General features: G+C 33.8%; 1 protein-coding gene across 1 annotated transcript in view; it reads left to right on the forward strand.

The window, feature by feature from the left end:
* LOC148941713 (protein GPR107) overlaps window positions 1-11998 on the forward strand; it is an 83203-nt gene extending 71205 nt beyond the window's left edge. The window contains exons 12-13 of the mRNA XM_089104628.1: window positions 5092-5255; window positions 10625-11998. Coding sequence (XP_088960754.1) covers window positions 5092-5255; window positions 10625-10754 — 294 coding nt within the window. The 3' untranslated portion in view covers window positions 10755-11998. The remainder of the gene's footprint in view (window positions 1-5091; window positions 5256-10624) is intronic.
* The last annotated feature ends 479 nt before the right edge of the window (window positions 11999-12477 follow it).

A 12477-nucleotide genomic window follows, 5' to 3' on the forward strand; every position in this document is an offset into this window, starting at 1 on the left:
GCTTAATCTAACTCTTGGAAATCTATCCCAGGATGTTCAATTGAAGGAGTTTTAATTTTAGAGGGGGAAGGGGGTCAGAAAGATCAATTTTAAAAAATCAAAAATTTTTCCTTTTTCGCTGCAATTCTACGAAAAAATGACAACTAAATCGTAAGGTAAATAGGACACTCCTAGTCTAGGACATTACTAAGACTGAGTCATGCATGAAATTCTAAAATTGCTTCTTTAAGACTATGTCTCTTAAAAATACAATTTTAAGGGAAGTGCATTTCTTTTTGTAAGTCAAGGAATGATCAAAGCTAAAGTTGTGATGAGTGGCTTCAAACAGTCACGATCTGTTTCTTTCGTTGATTGCCGAAAAGCTACTTTTTTTTCTTGTTTTTCTTTTTTTTTTATTCCTATATTCACGGAACCAGATACTTAAAAGTATCTGATATGCCGCTATTCAATTACCTCGTTTTCAACCTCGAGGTTTTAAAGGTCTGTTGAACCTGCTTTTGAAGGAGTCAACAGAGGGATTTGCAGGAATAACATCCAAAGGAAGATTGATCCAGATAAAAGTGCAGCGCCGGATTAAGCTCTTCCTCAAGTACTCTCTTCTTGGCGTGTCCTCCTTTAGATAATTGAACCGAGCTGTGTGCATTGGCGTGTGCCTTTTAGGACAAGGGGAGGACAACGGGAGGTACAATACGAGAGAGCACATCTGAGGGAGGCGAATTCATGTATTTGTAGAAAACAGCCATCGGCGCTACATCAAACCTTTACAACATTTAATATTCAATTATAAATTAAATTTTATTTTAAGCAGGGGACTCTAAGGGTTGCTTCTTAAAGGTTATGCCTCTTAAAGATATATTTTTTCTTTCTTTTGTTGGGGGGTGGCGTCCTTGTCTATATAAATTGAAGAATAATCATAGTCAGAGGAGGAGTCAAACCGCCACGATTTACATTATGATGGTGATTGATGTAATTAAAGGGTGTTGATTTAATAATATTTGTTTATTTTCATATCTCGATAAGAAAACTACACCCCCCACTGGTCAATAATGATGCAGATTATTCGCCATAACATAAGCAGATCCAGGCCATAAAAGTAATTGTATTATTTGAAACGTTCCACAGGAACGAGTAGTGCAAGTTCATGCCAGTAATAAAATGCATAAAATAAAGTGTTACTTTTTATTGGTTTTATTCCTTTATTGAATAAAAATCAAATTGAATATATATAAAATTGAATAAAAATAAAATTGAATTAAAATAAAATCGAATAAAAATAAAATTGAATTGATATAAAATTGAATTAATATGAAATTGAATAAAAATAAAATTGAAGTAATATAAAATTGAATAAAAATAGAATTGAATTAATATAAAATTGACCAAAAAATAAATTGAATTAATATAAAACTGAAAAAAAATGAATTAATATGAGATTGAATAAAAATAAAATTGAATAAATATTACGTAGATAATTTCGGAGACCACACTGCCTTTCCATGACGATAAATAAAAGTTCAAATAGGGATAAAATCCTTTTAATAGACAGTGATGATAGAAATTCACAAAAATACCAGATATTTCGGTCACATATACAGTGACCGTCATCAGTAGTAAAACTACCGAAATATCTGGTATTTTTGTGAATTTCTATCATCACTGTCTATTAAAAGGATTTTATCCCTATTTGAACTTTTATTTATTGAATAAATATTAAATTGAATAAAAATAAAATTAAATAAATATAAAATTGAATAAAAATAAAGTTATTTATCTTTTCGTGGTAGCAAAATTTGCAACCACTGATTAAAGATTAATGTCTACTATGACAGAAATAGCTTACAGATTAGTAGATATTTCCTAGCCAGGTATGAGCAAGGCCGTACCGAGAATTTTTTTCGGAGGGGGTTTTATTCAAAGATTTTATTCGGGGGGGGGGGAGAGTTACACAAAAAAAAACTAATAAAATGTATACAAAATTTGTTTATATCCTTTTTTGTTACGTTTTTAAGAGTCGAACAAACGTTTGGGGGAGGGGGTCAAACCCCGCTAAATCCCCCCCCCCTCTGTGTACGAGTTTGGGTATGAGTAGAAAACATAGTTCTGGGTCCCCACCGAAATCTCCAAATCTCTTTTGTTTTCTATATATTTAATGCTCCTTTGTTCGGACCCCCTCCCCCTCCAAAAAATCCTAAGAATATGCCTTCATCTTTAGGCCTGCAAACAACAAAGAAGGGGTCTGAGCTTTGGCCCAGACCCCTTTATTTGTTTCCTTCTTCCAGGATACATTCTTGTGTACGTCTCTGCATCTACCCCAAAGGTATTTGATTGGCTTTTCTATATCGCTTTAACGTTTGGGATTCATTTGATATCTGGAATCTGAGTTGCCGTTCTTTGGACATTTTTTATGTTCCTAAGATTTTATTCCAGTTTCTGGGATCCTAAAAAAAGTATTATGGAACATTACTTTCGAAATGTATGTTAAGTATATTATTGTTATTGAATATATTGGAGTTTTTCTTCAAACCTTGGGGTATTTCGCAAGTTTATCTAGGGACAGTATATTATTCACAGTGGCAACCAGTGTATTATTCACAGTGGCAACACTATCTGAAGCTGTAATAGTACTTTTTTTCTATCCAGTAACTATAAAAAACTTCAATATTGATAATAATTTTCCTGATATCTTTCACGAGTTTTCCATCCGATGGAACTCTGCTTGTATGACAATAAATGTGGCTTTATGGGAAAAAAAATGGTAACAAATTCTAAAAGCGTGGCATAATCATGTAAACAAAATCTTGACCGTATTTATGTCTTAGGCATAAAAATTGATAGTCAATTAGAAAGCAATTGCTTTCTAATTAGCGAACAATAAATTAGAAATTTTAGAAGAAAGACATACCGCTGCTGTATCTGTGTATTCATAGATCAGTGGCACATGATAGATGACTTTAACTGAAATTTTGATTTTTGCGGTTTTATTGGAAATCCAAATTTCTTGTTGAAATTTCAAAAATAAATCCCCGGCCCTGGGCCCTCGAATCATGCAGATTGAAAATTGGGTATAAGCTTAGAGGACTCTCTGGAAAAAAGGAAACATGATAAGAAAACAATTCTTACTTCATAATATGCAGAATAATGATAGTTACCACATTTTGCATGCAACCAACCTTATTACTTATTTCTGGTTTTTTTCCACTTTATCTAAGAAATTTGTCAATTTTTTGTAATAACTATTGTTTAATTTTGAAAAGTCTTCTAAATGCTGCATTGTCAACTCAAGATTCTGGCCATTTTTTTTTAACAGAGCGCTATCTAGATTTTTTCATAGAAGTGTCTTTAGTCAATAGAATTTTTTCATGAATTTTGTGTTAACGCCACTGCAATTTCTTTAGCGTCCTCTAAAAACAAAATTTTGGAAAGGGTGCTTGGTTTCAGGGATGATTCAGAACTGAAGAAAAGCTATTGAAAAAATTATAAATATATTAGAAAAATTGGAAAACACTAAAATAAATGAAGATAAAGGTTAGATGCATTCATCTAAACATATTCATAAAAAAAATGGACCGCTGTAGTAGAATGTTCTATGCATAAACATATCTAGTGTTGTTATTTGTATTGAGTCATTTAACCATCAGGGCGTGGAATGTACCCGTCAAAAATAATTTATATGAAATGGTGCCTGTGATATAACAAACACTGTTGATAAAAACGCCTTATAAAAACTAGAAAGAACGCATGTATTGTTCACAGTTTTTCAAAAGGGGACAGGGAACTAAAAATTTAAAAAGGGGACAGGGGACAAGGGGACAGTTTTTCAAAAGGGGACAGGGAACTAAAAATTTAAAAAGGGGACAGGGGACAGGGGACAAGGGGACAGTTTTTCAAAAGGGGACAGGGAACTAACAGTAATAATTGTTAGAAGAGAGATTTTGTAAGCAACAGAACCGTATGATCGTCTTGACGTGAACCTTCCTCTATCTAAAAATCACGAAGATTGGTGTTTAATCTTGTTTAGTAACGCCTAATTCTGACAATACCACAACATCTTTTGGTATAAACGGTAGGCCTAGTTTATGGTAATATCAAACTGCTAGAATGTTACTTCTTGTGACAATAAAGCGATTATAACGGCGTCTTATTCATTATTTCTCTGGCGCTTTTTTGCTTTTATCAAATTCATTTCTTCTTAGGCCTTTAGAACTAAAACATTTTGGCAAAAATCTCTCCAAAGCCCTTCCATTTATCCCTCAAGCTGGTGGAACGATAGACTTATTTTTCACACTTAAGAACAACACCCTTAGTGCAAAGGAAGTGCAGATTATTTTTTTCACATTGCAACTTTAACAGTTTGAGAGCCAAGTCCTGAGCAAAGAATATGGGTTACTTATAAGAGCGGAAACTGGAGCTTGTGCCAACCAAAAAACCTTCAACGCTGTCTAATGTTTTTCGTTTCTCGGAATTTTCTAGTATAATAATAAGATGAAATTATTACAATGAGCGAAAATGGCAAGATTACCTTTAAAGTAAGTGTCTGATATTAGCTTTGAGAAAAATACAATTCAGAAGCTTGAAAAAATGCCAAGAAATTTCAGACGCTAGATGCTGTTTTTTTTTTTTTTTTTTTTTTTTTTTTTTTTTTTTTTTGACATGTTTTTCAGTTTGCACTCTTACAAGTTGCCCGTAGTTTTCGATCCTAAGTGCAAAATTAAAATAAATTGATAAAAATGTCATAAGATTATGTCATAAGAATAAATGTCATAAGATTCCAGTGTTTTATCAACAAAGTACAGCTTTAATAGTTTTGTCACGAATAAGAAGGCCTAATCCTCGACTGTGAAGGAAGAGAATAGTGTTTTGTCTTCTGAGTCCTCTTTTACGCTTTCATATTACTAAAAAGGCTTTAATAGTTTTATTTATCCGAAAAACAAGCCTACTGTTGGTATACTCGTCTTCTTGAATAATTCAAAAAATTATGTCAGTTTTCTTAGATGGTGTTGATACTCCATTTTTTGGAGACAACTGATTTAGACATCTTTTTTCAGAAACGTTATTTTTTTTTTTTTTTTTTTTTTTTTTTTTTTTTTTTAGATTACTGTGCCGTTTCAGTACACATGGTTGGACGAGCTTTTTTTCGAAGTGGCGACCTTTACTTTTTTCGTTTTCACTGGTTATATTTTCCGTCCGGCGCTAAATAATCCATACTTTCTTATGGCAGAAGATGATGAAGAAGAATGTTTCAATTTGGAAGAAGTGTAAGTCTAAATACATTTAAAAGATAGGTTTAGGTCTAACCTGGCAAAATAAACTGGTCCACAAAATCTGATTAATTTATGTGCGTAAACATTTTTACGCACATAAATTACGCACATTGTGCGTAAAAATACGCACAATGTGCGTAATTTATGTGCGTGAAATTTTTTTTAAATTTTTGTGTTTGAAAGATCCTTTTAGGGCTTGACGTAAGGCCATCCAAAAATAAATAAAAACTATTCTTGTACGGTTTTTATGGTAAATATTTAGTATGTCGTCTTTCCGGGGTGGATCTAGAACAAAATCTTGGGGGTGGGGCCAATGTGATAAGGGCGCAAATAATCAAAATCTCGGGGGCCCACTCTGACAAGGGTGCCAATAATTGACGCAATCGACAAATTTATTTTAAAAAAGAATAAAAAATAGAAAATAACAAGAAATGAGGGCGCTAGAAAAAATCTTGGTGGGGCCTGAGATCCCCCTCCCCCCTGGATCTGCCAGTGTCTTTTTGGACTTCTGGAGCGTTAACGTTCAAAGCTACTCTTGATCGCTGTTGTCTCCGTGGCTACCAATATTTTTATCTTAGATCGAAGACTTATCTTTTTATTCTTCTAGGCCTTTTTTTCAACTCGAAAAAAAAACATTAGTGACTGTGAACCACTAATGTGTCCATGTGTGTGTCCATGCCGCATCTCTTAGCTTTTCATACTTATCATCATACGTATACGTATCATCAATAAGTATCATCAAGTATGTCAATCCAACAGAAATCAGGTTAATCTCTATAATCACTACGGTCACTCTTGTCACAAGATAATATCTAAAAAAAAAACATTTTTTTTAACTGAAAGTAAGGAGCGACATTAAAACTTGAAACGAACAGAAGTTATTCCGCATATGAAAGGGGCTGTCCCCTCCTCAGCGCTCCGCTCTATACGCTAAAGTTTTTTATTGCTTTAAAAAGTAGAGTTGTAACAAAGAGTCAAACTCGAACGTAAAGAGCGAGGCGTTGAGGAGGGGACAGCCCCTTTCATATACGGAATAATTTCTGTTCGTTTCAAGTTTTAATGTCGCTCCTTACTTTCAGTTAAAATAGCTTTTTTTATTTAATTTCTGAACGTTTTTCAACTAATGCATGCTCAAATTTGTCTCGCCGTACATGAAAAATTAAAACGAAATTTGCATGTTAATTTTGGCAGATTTATTCCGTATATGAAGGGTTGCCCTCTCCTCAATATTTTGCTCTTCACGCTAGAGCTGTTAGCACTTTGAAAAATCCTAGCTAAACGGCCCCCGTGTTTCAGTAGCTGTTCTTAAAAAATTGGGACAAACAGTCAAACTTTAGCATAAAGAGCAAGGTAAAGAAGAGGGGACAACCCTTCATATACGGAATAATTTCTGTTCGTTTTGATTTTTAATGTTGCTCCTGACTTTCAGTTAAAAAGATTTTTTTTTCTATTTAATTTCGGTTCGTTTTTCAAATAATGCAGGTAAATCTGGCTCATCCTCCATGAAATATCCCCCCCTCACGGGAAACTTCTCCGTGGAAATTTCATCCAACGTAAAGTGCACTCCCGTCAAATTTCATCCAGACGGTTCCATCCTCGCTGAAGATCTCCCTTCCCCGTAAAATTGCTTGCGGACGATTCAGCCTGAAAAATTCTCCTTAGCATTTTTTATTTTGGAAAATATTTTAATCTCTAATCGATTTCTCGATCACTCCAGAAATGCCCCCTTCCGTGGAAATTATTTCCCGGAAATCAAAACACATGGAAAATGGTCCCCGGATAATTCCCCTGGAACATCCCCTATAGAAATCCACCACAAGCACAAAATCCCCCTCCCCCGAAAAATATCTGTATGCTTCCCAATAACAAATATTATACGTAAACAATGGGCAAATTTCATATTTTACAGGCCTCTCCCCACGGACTGTGGGGGGTCATTTTACACCTAAAGACATAGTTGCTGGATCTTTTAACTATACGGAATAAAATGGCTATCTCAGAATTTTGATCAGATAAATTTTGGGGGAAATGGGCATGGGAGGGGCGCCAGTTGCCCTTCAATCTTTTTGGTCACTTAAAAAGGGCACTAGAGCTTTACAATTTGTTACCACGATTTGTTTGAAAGGTAAATAATTTCTAAGACCATACTGGCTAAGTATGACAAGATTTTTTTTTTAAAGGAACTGAACAAAAAATTCGATATTGAATGACAATTCAAGGTGCTAAATCTGAGTTCATTTTACTTAATGCGCTTTTAAAAGCTAGTCGCTTACCAGGTCTGGTATCATCTGACATTTCGTTAGGTTTTGAGATGTTATATTGCAAACGAGAAAAATTTGAATTAATGAATTCATTATAAATAGGACTCCAGTAGCTCTATAAATTTCTCCAGTATCTCTATTAAGGGCTATTTTTTGTGTATACATTTCTTAATTCCGACTGCCTATCTGAATATTTGTATGAGACCTTTAATGGGGTAATAATGGAGGTGTGCTATTTTTAATTATATTAGCACTAGGTCTAAGCCTCTACTAGATAAATCTTCCCTCGCTTTTTTAATTTTCGAAAAAAATAATTATCCTTACTTTCCATTTCGCATCTTTTTTAATTTTTCTTGAATTTCTTTTGTAAATCCTTTATTCTCTATATTCTTGTAAGACGTATCTCTCAGAAACTTCATATAAATGTTTTTCTCTTCTCCCAAGCAGATAGCATTTCGTTAACCTTTCTAGATGCTTATCTAACTTTCTTCCCTAAGGTATTTTCTGCTGCTTCCCAAGGTATTTTCCTAAAATCATTCCGTCTACGGCAAACCTTTTTTTTTAATTTCTAGCATCGTTACTTTTTTTCTTTGTTGCTAGTAGCGGTCATAAATGTCGCTCGTAAGTGTGCCATTAGGCATTTGTGCTATTTGTTTGGCACCAAACAGTTGCTGAAACCTCCAGTTGAGTGGAGCTGATCCCGCCTTGGTCAATATTTGGTTTTCAGTTTTTGGCGATGCGCTCCAATCAACAAGGGCGGACGTCTTCTCCAAGCAAATCCAGGCGTATTGCTTCTAACTTTCTACATATTCACGGCTGTAAATATTATATTACGACGAGGGGGAGGGGCAACACGTAATAAAATAAATGGCAAGGAGGAAGTTGAACAACTCAAAAAAAACCTAACAAACAAAACCCTGAACAACAATATTTTGCTTGAGAGGAGGTAATCTTCTAATCGTCTAGCCTGCAAAGCTCTTCATATTCACTGTTCTGGTTTGGCAGACTCATGACAGGTCCACTTTGACGCCCCTCTGCGGCCGTGAAGACAGGATTTTCCTCCCGAGGATAGGGATAATGAGTGTAAAGGAACTTATGGGGGAGCGGAAACCCATAACAGCAGAACAGCTCCAGCCTTTAATGTCAAGCCAATCCTCGTCGGGGGGTTTTTGCCAGGGTAGGCTTGTAAAAGAACCTAGTTTACTATTCTGCCAAGTTATTGGTGAAGACGACGCTAGATGGCAAATGATGGTTCTTTTAATTATTTTCATTGATCCCACTTTACCATAGTATTACATATGATCGTTAATTATTGCTTTCATTTATTGTTTATTTCTGTCACTTTTTAAACATCGACTGGAACCGAGGGGTGTCAATTCACAGAAGTGTAGACGGGAGGTATATTTTTTTTTTTTTTTTTTTTTTAATAAATGAGTATAATAAAAAAAGGATTTTTCAAGATCTAGAAGGGGATTTACGTTACAGTCGCATATTATTTTCTTAAATACGGGATTATTCACCCTATAACTCTTACTGAGGTCACATCGCAAAAGTAATATGCTGAGGACTCATTGGACTTTTTGGTGGGGAGGGGGGTGAGGGGAGCAAAGCAGTCTTGCATTCTGTCATATCTTCCAAAAGCCAGGTTTTACATTTCTTTGTTAAGAACGAATCAAAAATCCAGTTAGTCATTTAGACATTTTGGTATACTTCTTAGTTTCCTAATTCATAGTTCTAACGCTCTTAATGTACAACGAGGTTAATATTGCAACAAATTTTCTAAAATCTTTGTAACTCCTGACTACATTTTTTCGTATGTAACTACCGCCAGCTAGTGTTCGTAAATAAACAACAATCAATTTTATACCAAGTTTCTTGTAACAATAATATTGCAGAGCCCAAAACAAAGGGTGTATTGAGAAAATTGAGAAGCATTGAGAAAATTGAGAAGTATTGAGAAAATTGAGAAGTACTGAGAAGCATTGAGAAAATTGAGAAGTACTGAGAAGCATTGAGAAGTATTGAGAAAATTGAGAAGTATTGAGAAGTGTAGAGAAAATTGAGAAGTATTGAGAAAACTGAGAAGTATTGAGAAACATTGAGAAGTATTGAGAAAATTTTTCCCGAAATACATGAAAAGGAGATGCACTAATGGACGGTTTAGTTTTCTAACTCATTTTGAAGCCTCAAAAAATTTTGTCTTTTTGTTTGGGTAACAAAAACCATTCCAGGGTCTGATTGAATATATTTTCAGTTCTAATCTATCGGAAAAAAAGACTTTTTGCACTTTTTGGGGCAAACGTGTTTTTATTTTTAATTTCACTTTTCTATGCATTGGAGCCCCTATAAACCTTATATCTACTATATAAATTTACTGAGGTGTATTTGCTTAAAATTTCATTATCAATATCATAGGCAGCGCTATTGCGCTGCCTTTTTCTTGTTTGAATTAGCATGGAGACACTTTCGCATAATTTCATCACCCGAATCAAGTTCTGGGTCCTGAAGTGTGTTGCTACAGCTATATTCAATTTGTGGGTCCCGTATTACCAAGCTGAGGTCAAACCCACTGCGCCACTGCAGAACACTGCTATCACTGTAATTTGAAATTATCTATCAAAATAAGCTCGTATAGGAAATTGTCTTTGTGTAAAAAAAAAACATTGCCATCTATATTCTGTCTTCTATTGATAGTACTCATGGAACGTTTGTTTAAGGTCATGCATGTTTTAATAAAATATTGCTTTTAAAAATACAAATAAAACATTTTTTGATAGAAAAAAAAATTGTTTTTATTTTCTGTTGTAGATTGATGACTACTGGACTGACTGAAAAAGTCGCCTGTTTATCTAGAAACAAACGTAATAAAAATCAGGTCAGATACAACTTTAAATATCCTCTAATTTTTTTTTTTTAATATCTGCTCTTTTTATCTGTTTTGATACAGCAAATTGTTGACTTTAAATCGACATTTCTACTTATATCAAGATCGATATAATCGACATCGATTGTTGACATTTTCTGTTACAGGTTAACGACCACTGGTCTGACTGAAAAAAGCAAATTGTTGACTTTTAAATGGCTGTTCATTTTCTGTTATAGGTTGACAACTACTGGTCTGACTGAAAATGTGACTCGTTTATCAAGAAACAAAACTAATAAAGATAGCGGCCGATACGAAGAAACTCAATCTCTTGTTCAAAATTCAGAAGACAGCCATGAATTCGATTGATAATACTACTTATATTCTGATAATTAATTTCTAGAGATGCTGTGTAATTTATTGTATAAACTAGTCTCGGCCATAGATTATATAGAACAAAGACTCGACACATGTCAAAACATCGGCACAGTGGGCACACACACGTGGAAGGGGGAGGGGACTTGTAACTTCGAACAGTTTTCCCTAATATCGTACTTGAGAATTTAGAATTTAGAGTATTTAGCCGTTTTATTGTTTCATCAAAAAAAAAGATAAAATATAGGTTTTGTTTTGAATAATAAATTTTCTTATCTCTAAATTTTTTATCTCTAATTTTGTGTTTATAATTACTAATATTTAGTTATCACTTATCTTAAGTAGCGTACACAAGAACGGGGATATTTTATATATTATAATGTCTATTTAACTATTTAAAAAAAAGGGAAAGGTGTGATTTTTTTTTATTCTTATCATATCTTTGACTATATGCAGCTTTTACAATTTGTTTCTCTTAGAAGGGCAATAGTAATGGGGAAGTTAACCAGTGCAAAGAAACTGACAGCCTTTGCTCCCCGTCTCAGATGTCCAGCCATACCATAATTGAAGCAAAAACTCAACGTGTATATTTAAATAGACTATTTAAAATGTTGGTGTTATTGTGGCTCTACAATGTGTGTGCTCATTCTTTTATATAGTTGGTTTGTATTGGCCCGAATATCTCCCTCGCAAAGACGTAGCGTCAATTCTTTTTAAGATAAATATATTCTTTGGTCTCAGTGGAAAATTGAAATGGTTATGATGTCATCATATGTGTGACACATATATATGAACATATGTCATATGAAGGCATACATATTTTTTGGTCTCAGCTGAGAATATTATTATATTGAAATGACTATGATGTTATCCAAACAATAATTAAATGATTTTTATTTCATTTAATTCAGTTTTCATTTTTGTTATTTTATTTCATTTATTTCTGGATCTTTTTCTTCTCTTTTTTGCTTTTTTTATAACAGAATTGGAACAATGTGTCATTTGTCTCCACCATGATTAAATTTTTCGTATAATTCACAGTAATCTTTTAATATTTTTTGAACGAATTAAATATTTTAAAAAATTTATAATAATGGTTTTTTAAGACATTTCACTTAAAAGACTATTGCTAGGATTCGAATGATGATTGGTTGAAATTACGCTGGCATATATTTATGTAATCTAATCTTTATTTATGTGTTTTTCGTTGTTTTGTAATATATAAAATAATAATTTTATTCTTGTTTCCTAATTTTTTAAACGATTTCAACAGGAGTGTAATTGGCTATGGGGCAGGTGGGACAACTGCCCCCAAGACCCCAGGCTGCTCTCCCCCCCCCCCCCCCCCGCCAGGCTGAATCTCTGAAAATCTGTTTAAAACTACGATCCACAGAAACAGACCAGTTTTCTTTAGTCTACCTTTGCCTTTTTGGTACTCTATTGCCCAATTTTCATTTTTCACTTGACTTGGGAAAATCGGCTATAACTTCCCCCTTCCCCCCCCCTCTCAAGTATTTTGACGAAATTGCGCCCCTGGATTTAAAAATATATAAAAAGACGAAATAATGTATAAGAAGGTGATATCAGAAGACAAAAATAGCTCCATTTATGTAGTTTGTAGCATTTAGATATGTTTGATTATTTTGCAAATAGACGTTAGAAATAGAAATCTAAATCGTTTGAAGTCTCTGTCATCGATTTTAAGAAAAATTAAAAA

Source organism: Artemia sp. Qi Xiang Cuo, chromosome 18, assembly GCF_049724085.1.
Source record: "Artemia sp. Qi Xiang Cuo chromosome 18, ASM4972408v1, whole genome shotgun sequence".
In the NCBI taxonomy this organism is placed as follows: Eukaryota; Metazoa; Arthropoda; class Branchiopoda; order Anostraca; family Artemiidae; genus Artemia; species Artemia sp. Qi Xiang Cuo.